General features: G+C 41.2%; 2 protein-coding genes across 14 annotated transcripts in view; one reads left to right on the forward strand and one right to left on the reverse strand.

Moving 5' to 3' along the window:
• DGLUCY (D-glutamate cyclase) overlaps nt 1–16,752 on the reverse strand; it is a 48,823-nt gene extending 32,071 nt beyond the window's left edge. For 6 of the 13 annotated variants that reach the window (XM_065063670.1, XM_065063669.1, XM_065063667.1 and 3 more), the window contains exons 1-2: nt 16,404–16,747; nt 1,446–1,491 (exon numbers count right to left, since the gene is read on the reverse strand). The gene's annotated coding sequence lies outside the window, so the exon portion shown is untranslated. Of the gene's footprint in view, nt 1–1,445; nt 1,492–11,367; nt 14,401–14,639; nt 14,697–16,403 lie in introns of those variants that run through there. The other 7 variants (XR_010472813.1, XM_065063674.1, XM_065063671.1 and 4 more) reach the window with 5 other exon arrangements.
• A 197-nt stretch (nt 16,753–16,949) lies between these two features.
• Nucleotides 16,950–21,958, forward strand: part of RPS6KA5 (ribosomal protein S6 kinase A5) — an 84,092-nt gene continuing 79,083 nt past the window's right edge. Inside the window, exon 1 of the mRNA XM_065063662.1 lies at nt 16,950–17,631. Coding sequence (XP_064919734.1) covers nt 17,559–17,631 — 73 coding nt within the window. The 5' untranslated portion in view covers nt 16,950–17,558. The remainder of the gene's footprint in view (nt 17,632–21,958) is intronic.

A 21,958-nucleotide genomic window follows, 5' to 3' on the forward strand; every position in this document is an offset into this window, starting at 1 on the left:
ACTAATAATGACATAGTTTAATGCAGTGTAATCTAGAGACTTGCTTGCAAGGAGCCCAGTGACTCTTATGAAGTACAATCTTGCATTGCTTCTATCACTTCTGTCCTATTTTCAGTTTAAACTTTGATAATAATAATGGGTGGTGGCATGTTACAGGTTCACAGGCCAAAAAAGAGCAGGGGTCATTACTTAACACTGCTGGGCAGGTTTTTTTAGATATTGTCACGCAGACAGCTTACCCAAAGCTAACAGGAACAGCAGGGCAACTTGAAACATGAGCCAGCCCATGGGCTGCCTTTACTGATACACAATGGAAAGTAATCTAAACTAATTATAATCTAACAAACCCTTTGTGTAATGTGCCTTGCCCTAGTGTGAATATGGTTACAGAGGTTTGTTAATGTAAACATGGTTTAAAATTACCTGCTGCTTAATCATCAAGCTGATTTGAAATTCTGGCAAGAGACTTTTCTGAAAAGAACAAACTTTTCTGAAGATTTAGTCCATTTGATTCTCCAACTGAGTCCCTCAGTTATACTTAGTGATGCTTTATTTGAATCAATTAATGATCCTTTTTCTCCCCATCTGCTATGAATCATTTCAAAGCACAGAAGTGCTTTGTGTATCATTCCAAAGAGGAAGTGCTTTGTATATTTTCAGAGAGTGGCTCATCCAGCAAATTAAGATTTAACTTCACATTTGAAATACAGAGCATTTGCCTTTGAAGTTTATGCACCTTTATATGAGGGCTGCAAATAGAAATTTAAATCAGTTTCCATTAGTGTTCTCTCTGTGGCTTAAAGCAGCTAGCCTGTACTTGAGACCTTGCAGACTGTGTCAGGATAAGAAACTGATGATAGAATCACTGTATTTTTGATGCAATCTTGTTTACTTCCAAAAAAGGCACACAACGCTTAGTTTCTCTCAGTATATTAAGAACAAATAACAGAAAGCAATTGCCAGTTCCAAAGCAGCCATTTCAGACAGTGCTGGGTGTTAAGTGTGATATGTCTTGTACCAGCTCCCTGAACTTCCACCACTACATTTGTATTTTTCTACACTCAGCTTCTGCTCTGGGACAAAATAAATTGTTTGTCAGGTGGAGAAATATGGGCAGAGACTAGAGAATAGCTCACACCAGGGCCCTGCCCTTGCATGGGCACAATCTATGCAACATCTCAGTTGCTCAGGCTTTTTCATCCTGCAAATGATGAGGCCTCCTGACTTCCTGCACCCTTCCAGTCCCTTGGGTCATATCCTAACACCTGCATGCCCTGCCCCATCACCTTACAAAAACACATGACCAACAAGTTCTAGAACAGCCACCTCATTTATGTGCACCTTTGGCAGGATACAGTACACATGTAGGAGGAGGAGACAGGACCTTTATCAAGATTTAAAACCACCACTTTCATACCTTTGACTTTGCTGACAGGAATACTCACCAGCTGCAGTAAGAAGAGACAGCAAATGATCTGCCAGAGGTTGTTTCTGTGTAAGACAACAAGAAGGGCTTATTTAACTTCAAGGCATTGAAAAAAAGTGAGGGTGGTATTTAAATATAGATTCCAAATCTACGGTAAGCTACAGAAGATCTTCAGCAGTGCTCCACAATTCTCTGGGCTGGGTCCAGCCACCAGTTCTCTATCTTGGCCTCTTCTGGCACCAAGACAGCCGAAGGATGCAGGAAGACCTTGCCTGCAGGCCACCAGTGCCAGCCCCTCCCCTGCCCCCTGGATCCACACTCGCCAGCTGGCAGAGCACTGCACACTGGAACCAAGGCGATGAGTACTGGCTGGATAAAAATTCCTAATGCGTGGAAAACTTTTTCTTCCCGGTCTTACTCATGCAGAATGGAAGTGGAAGCCCATAGGACAAAGTACAGTGACTTGTACTGCTTTGTTTGCAAGGCAGCAGCCACAGCTGCTTATTTTGATAAGAAAGTATGATACTGCCTAGGTTACACCCAGTCACGTCACACATGGTCACAGTGCTGACAAGACACTTGTTCCTCCCAAGGAATTCCAGCTGGAGGTAAGCAGGTGAGTGATGCTCTGCTCCCTACACACCATAAAAATAGCACCATGCTCCCAAAAAGATGTGCCAGGCTCCTGCTGTCAGGTCATTCAGGCTACTCCCAGCATTATGCCATTTCTTTTGGGCTGTCAGATGCGACAGCAGGTACTCAGTCACTGCATCCATTGCTCCTCGCCAAGCAATTATCTTCAGATATACTCACTAAAGGAATGATTGCTACCTTTGTATTTACACAAAGATGGTGTCCTTGTAATGTGGGTGTCTCTTCAGGCTGTGGGGAACCTCCAGTGAATTGTACCTCTCCAAACACTACCAATATCAAACATCCTTGCCTCCACAAATACCTCTGATGGAGAGATATTGACTTTTGTTGTTCCAATCCTTCCTTCAGCTCTTAGACCAAGAAATACTGTGAACAGGGGTGACCTTATTAAAGTTTACAAATATATAAAGGGTGAGTGTCATGAGAATGGAGCCAGGCTCTTCTCGGTGACAAACAATGGTAGGACAAGGGGTAATGGGTACAAACTAGAACACAAGAGGTTCCACTTAAATTTGAGAAGAAACTTCTTCTCAGTGAGGATAACAGAACACTAGAACAGGCTGCCCAGGGAGGTTGTGGAGTCTCCTACTCTGGAGATATTCAAGACCTGCCTGGACGCCTTCCTGTGTAACCTCATCTGGGTGTTCCTGCTCTGGCAGGGGATTGGACTGGATGATCTTTCGAGGTCCCTTCCAATCCCTAACATTCTGTGATTCTGTGCATCATCTCCCTGATGGAACTATTTAGACAACCAGGTGAATCAGTGGCAGGGTCTGCAAGAATACTTCACTGCAACTTCCAGGAGTAAGTGTAGATAAAATGCCGTTAGCAACTGTGCTATGTGATGGCAAATAGTGTGCATTTGGACTGCTATTTTATCTTGGAGCATCCACACTGCCCATATATTAAAAGTTAATCTGCACCAAGGATGCCTGGACTGCTTTGTTCTGCAGCATCTTTTCCAACTGGAAAGACTCCATAAAGTTTCAGCAAGTTATGGCTGCATTACTAGGTTTTCATTGTTGCACACCTGACAACCATGGTACTATGTGGCAACTATAGCTGTCATGATGATCTGGAAACCGCCCTTGATGGTCTGTTGGTGCAGCCAGGCACCTGCAGACACATTTGCACACTACCTGCAAGACCTCAGGGCCTGACTGACCAACAGTGAGTAGAGCAGCATGATGAAAAGGAATAGTGATAAGCAATCATATCAAGAAACAGACATATACTCTGACAATGATCACAATCCCTATGGAGAAGAAAGTGCTGCTTTGTCTCTAGTGAAGACGCCCAAGCTCTAGAAACCACAGATGTTACACGCTTATGTGGTAGACTGCATCACAGAGCCCATAAATAATCAATGATAATGTTCACCATCCTTGAACTTGTGAATAAGAACTTGCAGAATTAGTGAGTTATAATCCTGAACAGTCAAAGTCCCTTGTGGGGGGACCCAAATGAAGATCTCTGCATCATTCATAGCTCTTCTTCCCCTGCCTAGACAGAGGCAATATGAGACTATGCCACGTGAACCTTTGAGGACCTCAGCTTGGCAGTAACATGGGGGATAGAAGACCTGGATGACGTGGCTGTTCAACCAAGCAAACAAGAGCGTTGCTACACTGACCAGAGTGTCCAGTCATCTCTAGGAATACGAATGAACTAGTTCTATAGACAAATGGCAATCACACTGACCATGGGAAGAGAGGTCCTGGTGTGGTGGTGCTGCCGAGTACCAACAGTGCCTTCACTTGCCCTGCCCACTTCTAAACCCAGAACTCAAGACCAGCATGTGACACAATCCCACCAGGCAACTGTCCTCATCCACCAGAGTACTCCTTGACAAAGTGGAGAATGAGTTAACCTATAGCCACAGGCAGCAATGGTACCTGCTGTCTAGAAGAAAGATAGGTTTGAACTGAAGCATTGTGTTCTGGGAGGGAAATCCCCAATTACTTTACACAGCCTGATGCCACAGTGTGTGGAAGGTTTGATGCAGTCAGTCTGTCAGGCCATCCTCAGAGCGTCACCATTGGTGGCAGCAGCACCATGGCTTTGCAGCAAGTGCAAGGGAGAAGTTTAAGAGCTCTGCTAGGCATGAGTCCTAACACGCGTCATGCCACAAACTTCCCACATAAGTTTCTGGTTACAGACTAGATCAGGTATCGGATGACTAAATGCTGTCACTCTGTTAGCTGTTCCATGGCTCATACACTATGCTACTGTGTTCAACACAAGTTACAGCTGACAGTGAATATCTCAAACCGCTGCCTTTATGTGCAGTTTCAGCAGAGAACTCAAGATGTTGAAAAAAACACACAGTTCACCTTTCTAGCTCATAGAATTAACCATGAACTTTTATTGCTTTTCCCTGTGTTCCATGGGTAAACAGAGTAAGGCCTGTAGGCCTATCACACTCATACCTTTTATCACCATTAAAATATTATTTTTAAAAGAAGCAGCTCGGTGTTAAAGAGATGACTCACAATGCTGCAGTATCAGTTAGCTGACTTGAAAGAGATGTTAATGTCATAATTTTGATTTTCATTACCAGACAATAAAAAGGTAAGGGCTGAAAATGTCTTACACATCTATCACCTCATTTAATATTTTTAAAATATAAACAAGCTACAGATGTTGGTTTATCTTGCTGTGCTTTACTTCCAAAATTCCATTGTCATACAGATTTGAGCCCATATTTTGTATAGAAGCAACATAGAACAAAAAAAATAAGCTATTACTAATTTTTGTTTATTTATTTATGTAGAGTTTTGTTCCCAGATAGAGTTAAGGTAACATGGGTAAAACTTTGTCTCAGAGCTTACAGTTTAAGGACTCAAATCTATAGTGCTTCTATGAATGTAAGTAACAGAGATAAGTAGTCCTATTGAGTTCAAGGACAGATGAAGTGCTTACATATTTTACTTCATTTGCATAAGTGTTTGCATACAAGCCATATACTATACACAGATCTAAGCAAGATGTGACAGAAAAGGTAATTTAAAGTAAAGACAGAAAAAGATATAAGCAATACACATGCTTTTTATACACATGTGTATGGAACAAGTTAACATCCTTGACATAAAAAAAGTTATAATTAGTATTGATGAACCATACAGTTTGGAAATAAGGTTTAGCTCTTTTCTTTGGTCTGCTTCACAACTACTGATCCTTTTTTCTGTTTTCTGTATACATGCCAGACAGGCAATTGCAATAATGTACCTTAAAATTCTATAGCTGCTATTTAGGAGGTGCTTTAAGATATTAAGTTTTTAATAATCATATTTGTTCTTGGTTTTCTTTTCACATAACTTATTATACATCCTAAGTATGGAGAATGTGATAGTTTTATTTTGTTTTCAAATGGGAAAAGACTCTTGGCTTGTTTGAGCATTAGGTTTTAATTTGGCTGAATTTTCCTCCTCTGAAACGGATTTTTACTTTCCATTACATCATAGTGCCTTAAGAATTTAATGGTGTGGATTAATGCATGAATAAAGTCCAAATAATTCAAAATAGTATTACAACAGTATTATTCAGAAGACAGCATTAAAGATACAACAAGCCCAGTACCTTGACTTTGATAGTAGCCAAAATGCATACCTAAGGAAGAGTTTAAAATTAGAGCTAAAGTTGACAAAACTCAGCTGGTATATCTTTCCAGCATTCTATGAGCTGTGGTTCAGGAACTTCGGAGCTAAGGGTGATTTCTTTATTTGTAGAGGTTAATGTAAAAACTGATAGTGAAGTGGACTTTATCCCATATAACTCCAGTTTGCAGCATATCATAATGGATTCTAGTAGCTGCCTCCTAAACTAATTTACTCAGGGAACCATCTAGATGCAAAAGGCAAGAATATTGCATGGATCGTTTTATTAGAATTCCAGTTCCAAAGCTAATATATTTAAAATTAAATGAACTGTATTTATATTAGAATGAATATATAGAATATATTAGAATATATTAGAATGAAATCTATAATCTAATCCTAATCTATAAATCTATAAATCTATAATCTAATCCTAATTCCATAAATATACATATTCTCTTGAGACCAGAATCTTAGAAGAGTGTTCCAAATACAATTAATTAGCTAGTACTGGCAATATCTTCTCCAAAAGAAGGATCAGACTACAGAGTGCATGCAATGAAAAAGACAAGACAAATTAAAAGCACTCAGCAGCTTGTAATAACGGGCTCCAAGTCTAAATGTACAGTTGAAATAGAGGACTCACATTTGCAAGAACTGAACTGTGAAATTCTGTGGGTTTTGTCTCCAAAAGAGTAATCAAATATGTGGGGTTTCGATTGTGTGGGAAAGGGAGAAGGGAGCTTGGTTCAAACCCTGTCCTATTTAGCTAGCTTCTTGTTTAACACAATTCGTATGAACAAATGTTTTTGGGACCACTTGGAATTTTGAAAACGAAGTGAGTATTTTGGATCAGCATTTCTGGACAGAAAAAGATAAATCTACAAAACAGATAATTGCTCAGCTACTTGGAAAGATAAACAAACAAAGAAAAAACACATAGAGTAGGGTATATTGTGTGATATATTGCTGTATCTTACATATCAGAGAGTATTTTTAATAATATGCAAAGATGGAAGAACATTATCATTTGAATATAGGCTGAAGGTGTGTCTCACGGCAGAAAGAAGAGAGAGGATTTTAATTAGCTGAAAGGAAGATGAACATGCATTAGTTACTAGAACCTGCTAAGATTTTCAGTCAAACTGATGGAGCCATAGAAGACTGCTATTACAAAAACCAGTTACTACTAAAACATTTGAAAAGATGATGGTAGCTAATGACTTTGAAACTCCATTCTCTACTGATAGATCTCCCTAATGGAAATCTCTTTATTTGTTCTCATAATACTTGTCGTTGTAAATTAACTGACTTTGACATAGGAATCTTGGTATACAAGGCTGATTTTGAATCTATTAAGCACTTCTCAAACTGCAGATATATGAGATATACAATTATTGTGTCCAGGGGAAAATTGACAGAAATAATGCAAGTTTGCTGAAGCATGAAAATACAAGACTGGAAAGAAGCGAGACTTTCTTGCTTGACATGGAAAATATAGTTTACCAGAAGGCATATAAAAGAATATGAAACCAAATATAAAAAACAGCAAATCTGTGTCCTCTTGATCACACAATAAACATGCTTTTTTTTTTTTTTTTCCCCCCATTTACTGGAAAGTTTTAAAACTAAGCATTCTGAGTAGCTCCAGCTTCCGTTTGGAAAATATTACACAATATTTTCCACTCCTTTTGAAGAAGGAAACTATTGCCATCAGTACTTGGTTTCAAACTCCAGGCAAAAAAAATGCATGTGCATATATATAATACATATGCCCTCATTCCATGGTTGAGCACATAAAGCAAACTGTTCTCCATTAAAGAGAGTTATTTCAAGACTGCATAAATTTAACAGAATAAAAGACAGTCCAAAATGAACACCTTCTAGTTCAAAGAATAAAATGATCTGTATGAGACTTTTCCATGGTTACTAAGTATACGAAAGAAAATATGCAAACCAAAGTGTATTAAGCAGGCATTGTTTAGGATATAATCTATGTTTATCAAAAATACCTAAGAGTATTAACAGAAATGCATCTAACTTAATGACCTTGGGGTCATGAGTTAAGCAGAAGTCACATATCTCAAATATCTTTCTTAAACAGGAATAGAGAGGATACCATGCTTGTAGATGTCCCATTTTGTTCCCAACAGACATATATTTTTGATGAACAACCGATTTCTGACCTTTATAGTAATTATCAACTTAAGTTATTTTTAAGTTTTTTTAAGTTATTAAGTTAATTATCAACTTTAAGTCAACATTTTCCCAGTTCTCAGTTGTGCTTGAAGGGTTTTCATCCATAGCGCATTAATGAGGAATTAGGGGGGGGCACCTTTTTGTTCTGGCTCGGTATACTGCTCAGCCCAAAGGAATGCCGGTCTGCAGCAAGGGCTCCTCAGCATCCCTGCAGTGTGATGTAATCTCTTACCTGCACTGAACGCTTGTCCTGTGACAAAAACCATAAGCATATGTTTTCAATTACAGATTAAAACTTTTGCTGAAAATAACCTCAATACCACCTATAAAGTAACATTTAGAATTAATTAGATTTTTTGTAATAAATCAGAGTACATTTGTAGCTTCTTTGAAACAGGTTATGGGTATTGTAGGTAACTTGCCTGCTTGGATATTTGCTGCATGAATATGTGGACTTTAAAGGCAGATACATGACAAGCAAATAACCAGGAGAGACAAGAGATAAGCCTCTCTGAAGTAAACAGCTAGGATTAACAATGAACATTCTTTAAAAAGGGGATAGTAAGATAAATAATAAGATGGATAGGCAGGCTTTCTTTAAATGTTTTGGTTTTGTTTTTATTCTAGACAAGGCTGTATCATAATAAGACTATATGTTTTTTATATTTGTCACTTTAAAGAATCTCAGCAGAGATAAAGTTTCCAAAACCAAACACAACAACCAAATCAATAGGTTCAAAATAGACTGAACTGTAGCCCAAAGCTTCAACTATATAAGAGGACGTGCTATGAAGCTTCAACCCAGAGAGGTAAAAGCGTTAAAAGGAAGAGACGAGTGATGATGTGTGGATGCGCAGCATCACCTGCAACTCTGGCAATAACGTCCTTGACTCTGTAATTGAAGGCAAATGAATGTTGCTGGTGCTGCAGCAGAGGCAGGGAGTGGGGGGAACGCTGCTCTCCTGGGGCGTGTGGGTGGGCTGAGAAGGCATTTACTTCTGCAGAGGAAGAGAAGCACTGGGAAGATGAGGCAACTGTTGCCTTAGAGAAGGAATGATTACTTTTTCATGGGATATCTGAAGTCAGAAAGGGTACATAAAAGGCTACAGAGAGCATTGTCCTGGTCTGGCTTGAAACACAATATAAAATAAGGAATTAACACTCACTGTTTGTTTGTAAAAAGCAGGGAGAGATGCATGATTTTTGTAGAAATCCCCTTCATTTCCTCCCTATATACCCATCAAAGGATGGTGCTCCAGGACTGCAGTGGGTTCACGTCCAACACCAAATGATTTATAATGCCATGGCTTTGGCACTTGCTATCCAAAAGCAATTATTCGTCTTCTGTATAAACCAAACCTGTACCTTATGTTTGCCCACTGTCTTCAATCACATAGCTTTCTAAACAAAAATGTTGTCACACAGTGGAACAGTTTAGCCAGTTCATTAGCTAAAGACTTAGGAAAACAAAGGAAAGAATCTCACAACAACTCACTACCATCCAAACCCAAATGCTTTGCTGGGAAGACATTGTAAGGAAACACTGCAGATAGATGTTGCTTGGAGAATGAGTGATTAAGTTGAAGTCATGCCCTACCTTTTCTGCATATTACCAGTAATTCTAAGAATCTGTGGGGTTTGCTTCATTTGCCTTCCTATTTTGAAGATGCATCTCAGTAGAGCCATAAGAAGGCAACACTGAGTCCAATGGGAAGCAAATCATGCACTATAGAGTTTCTGGAATGAGATGGCGGATTTGGTGTAATAAAATCTGGTTGAATTGGAACGTGTTATTTTGGAGCTCGAGAGAGATGTGGTATTAGTGTAAATTTTCATTAAATCCCAGAAGATGCTGGGGGGTGAGGGGCTGAAGTAGCTCAGAGTTAATGGAGTTATTTACAATGTCAATAATGCGCACCGCTGTAACGTTCTTCATCAATATGTTAACAAGCAGCCACAGCAGAAAAGTAACTTTGAATGTGACATGTTGTAAGGAGGAGAATGCCAAACCTCACTCGTAGCCAGACTTAATAAATGGCAGCCAAAGGAAAATTGCCTAATGGAACATTTCTTTGCATAGAAGTCTAACACTCTGGAGAAATGCAAATCCTGAGGAATTTACAAAAGCAGTGTAAAATGCTTTCTGATGAACTGGGGTTTTGATATCCTCATGAAAAACTGTCATAGCAAACACTTTACATCAGAAAAGAAGTGTGTTGAAACTGAAGGTTGTAACATCTAAACAACCTAGGTTTCCCCTGTAAGCCCTTTACCTAGGAAGAATGAAAGAAATGAGGCTGTGTACGGATTGCTGAAAGCTCAAAGAACTGCTACTGACCGCTGCATAACCTGGACATACAGCAAATATTTTACTGGACATAGTGAGGTGGGGGGGACTAGTGCTGCACGTACAGGGTTTGCCTAAGAAATAGGGGCAGATCCAACAAAAGCATAGAGGAGTTCAAAGGTAACAATTCTTCACTCTCTTTTTCAGCTAAATCATTATGAGTCATCAGATGAAAGTAGCAAACAGCAGAGTCAAAGCAAAGAAATGGAGGAGGTCTTTATTCATAGACTGCATAGTTAAACCTTAGAAGTTTCTTACCACTCTTGTAACACTACACAACTGCTACGGCCACCACTGGAGACCAGCTGCTGTGACAGACATAACCCTCGTTTGTATCCTGCCTCTCACTAAATCAGTATGAGATGAGAAATTTAAGAAAAACAGTAATGAAACTACAGAATAGCTAAGTACCAGTTAGCAGTTAGCTCAAGTCATACAGTTTACAGTACATTACAGTAAATTATGCAACCTCAGTTAAAAATCCCCATTTTGTTTTAGACATATTGAAAATTTTTTATTCATTATTATATATACTGGTGTCACTACCTGACTTTTCACAGTTGTATTTTATATCTGGTGTGTGTGTGTATGTTCAAGGAATCATGTTTATCTACTGTTTTTATAATCCATTTGATTTTTCTTCCATTCTTTAAAACTAAAGGTAATCTTTCAAATATTTCATCAAAACATTTTCCTGGTCCTTTAAAAGAAGTTTTAAGCTGTAATGCTGCTTATATGAAATAATTAATATAACATAATATAATATAATATAGTGCCTTCCAGTCTGATACAGTACTTGAAACTAATGGAGTTTTCATATTTTTTCTGAGGAGCTTCAAGTTCTTTCCAAACTCCAAGAGATATATCACCTGAGTCTGGAAAATATTTCTCTTAATTTATCCATCTGTTTCAGGACTTTCTCTTCTGTTATTTCAATTGATGGGAGCATCTTATATTTTTAAATTTGAAAGAGTAGGTTCAAAATCAATAATCACACAACTTTTTTCATGGTAAAGGGAAAAGGAAAAAAGGAATCTTAGCAATATTGTTCACTTCATTAAATCTCTTTTTTGCTCTACGGTAATTTAACAGATAAAATATCTTTAAATATGTTAGTAGAAAAAAAATTGTGGAAAAGAACTTACTTGTTTGAATTTATACTTTTCAAAAACTGCCTTTCCCCCTTTATTTTATGTGGTACTTCTTTGTTTCTCCTTTTCAGTAGGCTCTCCTTATGAGCTACAATGCATACCTTTAAGCTCTGCCATTTAATTGCTTTTTTCCCTCACGTTTTTCCTTCCTTCTTTAGGGGTGGAAAGCAGATGTATGGCTTCTGCAGCGATCAGGATGTACTCATGTTCCCCATGCTGAGTTAGAAGTTTTAATTTCCTCATCTCTAGCTTTCAGATCATCTCAATTAGCTTCTCCTGTCTCAAGTCCTGTTCTCCAAAGTTTACAGTCAATTTTCAAAACAGTGAGAATTCACATGAGTCTTCTGAAAAGGGTTTTGAGTTTAATTACACTGCAGTCGGTATTACTCAGAGGTTTAATGACACCATTATGTAGAACAGCCCTCTCTGTTTCTTCCAGCAAATCTGAAAATAATTTCAAATTACAGTGAGTGAGGATTAGGATCCAAGTCAGCTCCTTGTATTAACTAGAAATTTAATCTCTGCCTAACTTCAGCATTTTAGCAGATCAGATACTGAAATAAACTCCTATTTCTGTTTTAATAGATAGTGCTGCTTCCCTTCCCCTTTCAATAGCGTTCATTCATTCTCCTTTTCCTCATGAGAAATGAAGTAACATAATGAATATTTTTATTGTTTCTCTTTTATGGCTATGTAGATTTTTAACAATTAAACTTTTGAAACTGTTGCCTGGAATAGTAATTGTAACTGTACTGTGACTGAATAAAAAATAAACAAATGAATTTTCAGTGAAGAAATGAATACTAACTGAAACATGACTTCAGTTTAATCAAAGATGTAACCCTAGAATCAGTAACGCATCTTCACTTAGACACACTCTTTCAAGAAACGATCCATTTCCTGACAGAGTTGTACCACTTCCGTTAAGAGAATTATTAGGCTTGGATGCTTAGCATAACTTCTCCTTTCATGGTAAGACGTTAAGTGGTTTTAGAGAGATAAAACTGTTGGCCAGAGCAGTTTCATACAAAAATGCTTTAAACAGCAAATTTACCCACCCAATCTACTTTTCTGACAGTTATAAACCACAAAACGTTCAATTGCAGATTAAAAAAAAAAATCACAGAGAATATATATAACTAGAAACTAGAACTAATGCTGTACTAAAATCTCACACAAAAGTTGCTTTATGTCATGACTTTCTTCCATGGGGAGTTCTTCCCTAAGTTAAATTCTTGGTTACCAAAATTTGATCCTCTTTTTCTCTTGCTGTGCAAATGTTCTCTGTGGAGAGATTAAGGGGAACATTTTGGCTTTTCAACATTTGTACTTTGAAACAACACCTATTTCTGTAACAATCCAATGACCAGAAGAAAGCGCCAAACGCCTCCAACTTTAGCTCCATAGAAACTACATTTTTCATATGCAGCTCCCCTTCAGAAAGTAAGTAAATCAAGTACCTCAGAACTGTAAAGCAGTGAAACCCTGGAAGCACAGAGCTAGAGCACTCATTTTCTTCTTTCTCTCATTTCTTCTCAGAAATCTGTACACTGAGCATTTCAGTTTCACCTCAGCCTCCAAACCAGCTTGGCACACCACCTCTTTTACAACCAAAAGGGAGATATTGTGACACTTTTTCTTAAATGAAGTCCTATTAATATCTTTCCATGTGAGTATTTTCCCCAACATTTTTTTCCTCTCTCTCCTCACAATTAAGAATGGCAAGTAAATACACATGCGTTTGAACAGTTGTGTTGTGGGGTAGAGAAGGGACATCTATCTTTAGAACTCTGTTACTTCATCTTCCCAAACTTGTAACACAAGCTCAGCCCAAACACTGAACTGTTGGCTGATTGACCTGTCAGGTTGCTCTTATTGTACACACGAATATGAAAGTGATACTTCAAAAAATACATTTACACTATGAAGAGAGAGCGGCTCTGCATCACCCCATAGTTTTTAATCATTTTTACATCAAATATTTTTCCTTTTAACATTGGAGAAATAAACTATGGAATACACATAATATAAATAGTACTTTTTTGTTCAGTGTCATAGCACACACATAAATGAGTATTTAAAATGCAAATAACATTTTCAGTCAGTTACATTGCACTCAGAGCTGCACTTCTAAAAGCAGAGTTTACATAGCAAGGGTAGTTTTACTTCTGCAAACTACAAAGGAATCTCTGACAGACCACCCTGTACTCCCTGTGGGTCCATAGCCCATCATTGTTTCTGTACTTTCACATGCCTGATTTGGCTGCAGGCTCAAGCCAAATTTCCTCTTTCATCTGACTCTGTGACTGTCTGTTGGTGATTTAAATGGGACAAAGGCAGAATCTGAGCACTGGCACATGACTACCCACACTTCTGTCAGCATGCTTTTGGGAATGGTTGGGCCTCTGAGTAGTACCCTCCCAGGCAATGTTCTCATACAAGCTGGGGGCTAGCATAGCTGAGGAATGGTTTGCAATCTGTGTAAATCCAGTAGGCAGCACCAAAAAGGCCACCCTGTTTTGAAGAGGAAAGAATTCAGCTATATGCATGCGAATCATGGCATGCTGTGCCCTGCCACTTGCCCTGACACCTAAAGAATGAGTCCTAATCCACTTTATTTTCTGGTGCAGATGTAGCCTGTATGTTTTCACCTACCTGTAAATCCTATCTACCCTTAAAGCTGACAAAACCGCATTCTTTTACAAACAATCACAAAAGCATGTGATACTGCTTCAAAGACAAAGATGATGGAGATAATGAACCCAGCCCACTATGCCTGGACCATTCCACTGAAGGTAGGTCCGCTCTTAAAACGAACACATGACCAAGTTTAATCCTCCACAGCTCCCAATTCAGTCAAAATGAAAACTTGGGCATAGTCTTGTAATCACAGACTACTGATGGGAGGTTTAGGATTTCAGGGCAAGTATAGCTCTTTTGTTTGTCAAACGGTGGGATTCTTTCCAAGCATTCAGTAGGGCTGCTGTGCTGTTTCTGGATATGACACGAGAATCCTACTGCAAAAATATTTTAATACTGTTACGCAAAAAAATGTGTTTTGATCTTTTTTCAATAAAATGACCGTGCTGCTCAGTTACTTTTTCCAAGGTGCAAGTAAATCAGTGAGTCCCTCAGTGATAAGAATGAACTTTCAGTTCATGCAGTAGTACTTTCCAAGCCCGGTCACAACTTAAACCTTAATATACAGGATAATCACTGTGTCTTCCAATAAGCATAGTCAGCAGCTACCACAATGGATCACTAACCTGGGGTTGATGTTTTAGGGTTATTGTGTCATTCTTTAAAGCTGTTTTAGCCGAAATCTAAAAGGAGAAAAGAGGTTTCAGCCTGAGGCAGATAAAGCCCATCAAGCTATGAACATCTGAAACCAAGACTGTTAGCAAGACTGGGTTCCTTGCCAGCTCCACTCACACTGAGGTCTAGTGAGGAACGCAGTGGAGTCAGACTTCAGTTTCTCTCTTTGGAGGCTGCCAGGGACAGTTAGTCCAAAGTGTAGAGCCACTGCCTGAAATATAGTACTAGTGTCTTTAATATGTAACATCTGGGACACAGAATAATCAGAAATGGTTGTTACTCCTTGTAAAGAAGAAGTAAAACTGACACTTCCCACTAGTTGTACAAAGGAGTCATCAGTTACAAAGACGCAAAAATATAACAATGACCTTTATCAGTTTATTTTGTATTTTCATTATTTTTCCTTTTGTAGTTTAATATGCTGATGTAACATTTTTGCCTCTGCAATATAGAGGCTTCTAAAACCAAGTGACAAAGGTTAGTGAATCAATTATTTTTCAGTTTGAAAAGATCTTCTGTGATCAGACTTTCTACATTTATAGTCTTGATATAACACCGTTGGAAGGGCAGTCACTAGATGGGCATTTTCAGTGGAGTTATGTGTGTACCATATGCTACAGGGAGACACCTCAAGAGAACACCTGCAATGCTTTGTGAAAAACACCTTCAAAAGTTTTACTAGGAACACTATGAAACCCTTAGCTAGTATTTTTAATTTCTGGGAAGAAAACTAATCCCCAAAGCATCCTAAAACCAAGCTTTGGTACTTAACACTTCTCTAGTAGAGAGCTCTTATCAACTTTAAGTAGTTCAACTCAATCTCCCAACAGGAAACCGTAGAAATGTGTATGTATATATGTACATGGATTTATATATATGTGTATCAACACACACAAATATGTAATACTGGAATGTGAATAAAGTATTAACAGAACACATTTTATTTCACTGATGTTTGATGTACCAGAATCAGACCCTGAGTGAACACATCTGTTTTATGTGACATGGCATTGCAAATCAGCATCTTGTTATCCAGTGTCAACGGATAGGAAACAGCAGCATTCAAAAGGAACAAGTCAGAAATTGCTGTGAGAAGCGGAGCGAAAAGTGATTTGTGCAATCTGTCTCAGGAAATGTGAAGTGCTTCAGACGTATCAGACTGCTTCCAAAACATAACAGACCGAGAGGCTTAAGTGAGATGAACAGCTCTAACGCGATTCAAAACACATCTCCCTTACAAGGGGATCCAAGCCCCGCTGCCAGCACGGCGCGCACCGCGCGGGGACGGGGCCGCACGCGCCGGCCCGGGCAGGGCGCTGTGACCGGGACACGGCCAGGCCAGCCCCCGCACAGCGCGCCACGGAACGCGAGCCCCGCACAGGCGCGGCCTGCGCCGGCATGGCCAACCCAGCTCCTCTCGGCCCTGTGACCTTGCAGCGATCACAAAAGCTCTTCTATCTCCGAGTAAATTCATCCTCTGCAACCTCGCAAGACGACGGCTCCGCCCGCTGCCCCGCGGCCGGGCCGCGGACACCGCCTGCTGCCCCAGACCGGCTAAGGCCGCCTCCGGCGCGGACCGGGGCGCCTCTCTCCCTGAAGCCCTCTCACCCGCCGCCCCCATTTTGCTGGGCCTGTAGCCTGTGACCCCGCAGCGCGCACCGCGCGGCCGCGGCGCGGTCACCCGGCGCTGCGCGCTGGCCTGCAGGCGGACGTACCGACGTGCCGCGCTCACGGCGGCAGCTCTCCAGCTACCGCAGCCCAAGGAGGTGAACGAGCCCGCCCGGCCGCGCCGCACGGACTGGCCGCCGCCGTGGGTCCGCGCACACCGCCCGCGCCGTGGGGGGGAGGCGGCGGCTTAGCGGGCAGTCAGGGCGCTGCGAGAACTCCCCGCCCGGCCGTCCCTCCTCCCTGTCCCGTCCCGCGGCGAGGGCCTGCCCGGGACCGCTCGCGCGACACCGGGGCTCCGCTTAGCTCCCACCCGCCACCACGGCGAGCAAGGAAACCCACAACTTCCCCCCATCCCCTCAAGTACGATGGAATCGGCGCATAAGCCGAGGGAAGGGAGCCATCGGCGCTCCCTCAGATGATTGACAGCCTCATTGGTCAATCAGAGCCTTCCCTTTTCTCTAGGCAACCCAGCGCCCGCCCTCAAGCGGGGGGTAAGTGGGAGAGGCGGGCGGGAATGTTTACAAACAACATTAGGGAGTAGAGGGATTGGGGGGAAACCAGGGGGGCGGAGCCCGCGATTGGCGCAGCCGCTGATCCAATGACGGAGCGCGCCGCTCGGCGGAAGGAGGCACGCAGGGCGTCCTCTGCCCAACAGCCGCTGGGGTTCGCGGGCGCGCGCGCCCAATTAGCGCTCGGCGGGGGGAGGGAAGGGGCGCGAGCGCCTGAGTAGGAGCCGCTCCTTACGGCGCCCCTTCCTCCGCCCCCCTCAGCCTATCCCGGCTGGGCCGCGCCGGGCTCGGCTCCGCTCCGCTCCGCTCCCTGCTGCTGGGCGGGGAGGGCGGCCGGAGCAAGGGGGAGGGGAGCCGCAAGGACATGGGCTGGCTCTGAGGGCCGGGGGAGGGAAGCCGACGTGCGTGTGCCTCCCTGTATTTTAATAACCGTTTGTTGTTGGGTGGTGGTTTTATTTTGTTTGGTTGGGGTTTTTTTTTGTTTGTTTGTTTTTGTGTTTTGTTTTTTTTTCCGTTTTCCCCGAGGCGAAGGGGAGAGCAGCGGCCCCCCGTCCTCAGCGCGCCTGCATGGCTCCTCTCCCCCGGAGCGCCCCTGGAAAATAAAATCCGCCTCGGGCCAGGTGACGTCCCCCCGCCTCCGCGCTCACACACACGGGGAGCGGCAGAGGCGGGGGAGCGCCCGCCTGTGCCAACATGGAGGGACCCTCGGGCCCGGCGGAGGAAGGGGAGCTGCCGCTCCTCACCGTCAAGCACGAGCTGAGGAACGGTGAGCGCCGGGGGGCCGGGAGGTCATGGCGGGGGCGGGGGTGCCGGCGGGGGCTCCGAGGGCAGCCCTGCTGCCTGGGAGCAGCGCGGGGGGTGGCGGAGTGGGGCCTGGCTGCCGGGAGTTGGGGAAGAAGTGCTGAGGAGAGAGGTTCGGGAGACTTGATCGGGACCTGCAGGGAAACCTCTGTGAGAGAAAAAAAAGGATGAGCTGAAAGACATGGGCAGGAGCGTGGGAGATGGGGGCAGGAGGTCCCTTCTTTTATTTCTGAAAAAAAGTATTTCAGTTGGACTTCGGCTGTATATTTGGTTCCCCTGTCCCACTTCCCCAGTGGTATTTGACGCTTTTGAAGGAGATAAGGCTTAGATTTTTAAGTTGTGTGTTTGACTTTTATGGCTCTGTCAGTATTGGGGAGGAGGGAGGCTATTTGTTGCAGTCCTAAATGATGTCGTTTTGTATGACAGCTTTTCTCTGACCTCGGTGAAATGCCGGAATTGTAGAGAGGGGAATGTGCCAACATGTAACCGCAGTTATCTGGCGTTTCGGTCTGTGAATCTTCTTGTTGCTCAGTAGTTACTTGAAGACCCTCTGGAGAAGTAGTTTAACACGTGAAACATGTATGACCTTTCAAGATACAGCAGAAATGCTCTGCCGTAGGTTGTTGTGTTGGGGAAGATCTTAATATATTTTTTAATAGGAACTCTGTGCTTCTCAGAAGTTTCCAGGCAACTTGAATACTGCAGTAAATCTAGATTTTAGTGTTAATTTAGAACTGCGTGTAAAACATAATCAGGATGTATATTCTCTGTATTTATTAACAGTGGAGGTGCTCTTAACCCATGACCCTCATTCCTTTTCTCTCGTCTTCTTTTTTTTCTCCATGATGAAATAAAAGTAAGTATATGATGCTGTTCATCACAAAAGTTTGAGAGAACCGCCCCCTGAGTTAATGTATTTGACGTTCTCTAATAGGCTGATGGGGAAGGTAAGCAGTGGTGCTGGGTCTCTTCGATCACGTTCAGCCTGGTGTCCCCTTGTCACTCAGGTCTAGGGGCTCAGTGGAGGTGCCCCAGCGGAACGTGGCTATCACTGCAGCCTAAAAGAAAAAAAAAAAAAAAAAAGTTGCTCTTCCTGATGGCTACGCAGAAACCAAAAGGACTGTAGTTTCCTCCTTTCAAGAAGCAGCAAAAGAGCTAGGGGAAAATTTACTTGTCTCGTTGGGTGTTACTAGATTTCAGTGTGCAGGAGAAAAAGGTGTCAAGGGAAGGCAAATGGAACACATTTATTCTGCATATTTACCTAGCTATGTCTAGATTTCTTTTGTAGAAGTTGAGACAACACATATCCTTGTGGCATACTTATCTAAAGATAGTTTGAGGAATAAACACTTTCATATAAACTAGACGAAGACCTTTCTGATATAGCATAATAAGCAATTCTTTTTTCAGTCCTGATCTTAAAGCGTGAAAGATTCTGTAAGTACTGATACTTGCTTTTAATTTTAAAATTCTCAACCTCGTTTGTGCATTTTTAAGCTTCTGAAATTCAGCTTAATAGGAGTCACTTGCTTCTTCCCTGCTCATTCTCTTCTCCTTATTAAGTATTTAGAAAACTGCATTCTGAAAAATGCTTTCTAGCAATGGCTTATCTATTTCTGGAGCATTAGGGTGGAGGAGGGAGCTGCTCTGTCAGGTACTCCTGGGAGACTCCTACTCCTGAAGGTGTCAATAGTGTCATCACTATGCAAGACATATCAAGGTACTGTTTCAGAACTTTTCTCCACACAATGAACAGAGATATGATAATTCGAGGAGAAGAATTGCAGTCAGCTTCTGTTGATACAGAAATATAAGAATAAGCTCTAGGACATTTTTGTACTGGGTCTGGCTGCAAGGGTGCCTAGCTGCTGGCTAGGATCAGCCCAGTGCAGTTTTAAAGTGTGCAGCAGGATTATTTGTTTTTGCTTCATTTCGTTAAAGAGGGTGAGGGGATGTGCAAGAATTGGAGCCAGAGGATCTTAATTGTTCTTAAATACTGAGGTTGTATACCATGAATATACTTTTAATGTGCAATTTGTTTAGAGCCTAGTGTTCTGCTCTTCTCCATGTTCTTTCTTTGATCTTGTTAGCTCTGGGAGTAATTGAATGATTTAGAATTATATATCGGAAGTATCTGTCAGTTGGCAGATGAAAAATTGGTCACTTTCTACAGTGCTTTGAAATAATGTACTATTGTGGTAGCAATAGTAGCTTCTTTGATAAGGGAGTGTCTCATTTTCATATTATGGAAGTTATTGCTTGAACCTCTTGATAACAAACTCAGAGTACAAAGAATTATATATTCCAATCAACTAAATGGAGGTGAACCTACAGTTTTACTTTACATTCCCAATTACTTGGGTCTTGAAATTGCTCTAAAAATACTATAAAACACTATAAAACTTGAATTTAAGATGAAGTGAGTATCTTGAAGAATGAAACAGATGATTGTTCTTACCTTCAAGCAAGTATTGCAGCATGTGAAAATGCATAGTTAGAGCATATGCAGTGCTATTTCTACGCAGCTCCCAGCTGATTGTTAACCCTGTCATACCATGGTGTGATTTCTTTTAAACTTTGACTTTGAAATTACAGCGCTGGCTTTGATATGTAAGGTCAGCCTTAATTTAGGTTCTATATTCCGTGTTTTTAGGGTCCTAGAACTCCTCTGTTGCGTGACCAAAAAGCAATTGCTGAAAAAAACATCACTTCATAGGCATGTAGATTGGGTCTGTGATAGGGAAGGAGCTGTGGTGCATAACACTTGAGTGCCTTTGTGAGATGCCATGTGATTAGCTGTATTGCGAATACTGGTCACCTGTATATATATATATATATGTATATATGTGTATATATGTATATATATATATGTATATATACCTTATTTTAGTGGTACAAAGAATCAGAATGTCCCCCTACTGCTGGGGAAACTGTAAGCACGCATGTCCTACAATTACTGTTCCTTCAGTTGGTTATCTTGCAGATTAGAAACAACAGTGACTTTTAGGACACATTTCAGTTAATAACTATATTCTCCCAATAGATTTAGTTGTTTTTTTTGTATTTTATTTTTTTCCTTTTTTAAAATTTATTTTCTTTCTTTTCCTTTTCCTGTCACACAAACCATTTTTTCCTCAATAGAAACCTCACACATTCAGCCACTTCAGAATAGTCACCATCTTTCTTTTCTCATTTTGGGAAGGAAATGTGTTTTTGGGGAAAGTGAAATTGCCTTCTCTATAGAATTGCAAGTAGAAGGAATATGCCAAAGATCAAATGATAGGAAGTAGTGACTGTTTCTGATTCTCACTGAAGCTCTTCAGTGAAAATAATAAGAAAAATAAACTTTCTGCAGCATCTGTTTCTGGAATCTTGAAAAGGTTTTTTTTTTGAAGGCTAACCTCAGAGTTAATACAACTTCTAATCTTTTTGGAGACCTGAGAAGTTGTGTGCTATTTACAGTGAAATAAAGAATATTGTTGCCTCTTCACATTTTCTGTTTCCTGGTGGTGCTGTGGAACTGAACAATGGCAAATGTAAAGCCTACTAGAGAAAAATCTTAGTGTGATGGGGAGTGATATTGACATAGAGGGAAAGACTTGTGATGTACGAAGGTAAGAAGGAAATAGAGCTGTTAACAGTGAGATTTCCTTCCCCCCCCGTCTGGTTTGCTTCTGTCATAACCCTTGTTTTTGGAAAAAAAATAAAATAAGGATCAAAGGATCCTGTGTGTGACTAGTAGGTAGGAGGTTGCCCGTCTTGCAGGATATGTATGCACTCCCTGCTTTGCCCAGTGAGAGGCAGAGATTAGCAAAGCTGGGATCTTGAAGGGGACTTGGGAGACTTTCCCCGAGTGTATGGTCAATAGGCTATATATAGATTTTTTTTGTTTCTATTTAAGATGTTCTTTTCCTTTTGTCAGGTCCATTTTGAAGAGGATACTGGATTCATTTTAATGCTATCACAAACTTTGGGTTCAAGAACTTGCTTCAGTTTGTAGGTTGACTATAACATGCGACATGTGAAAAGGCACGTACAGCCCCGAGGTCATTGTAGCAATGGGCTGCAGGCCTCCAGAGGCAGAATTTGGAACTTCCACTTGAGTCAAATAGTTTCGTACTGGATTATAAATTAAGACTATGAAAGGCTTCAGACAATATATACACGGACTATTTGATGGGTTTCATATTACAAATTCTTAGTTACCCCTTCCTGAATGAGAACTTAAACGAGAATAGATTTATTTGTAAATTGTAAGGTTCATGTTGCATCGTAAGGCATTGTGAAAATTC

Source organism: Columba livia, chromosome 5 (assembly GCF_036013475.1).
Source record: "Columba livia isolate bColLiv1 breed racing homer chromosome 5, bColLiv1.pat.W.v2, whole genome shotgun sequence".
NCBI lineage: Eukaryota > Metazoa > Chordata > Aves > Columbiformes > Columbidae > Columba > Columba livia.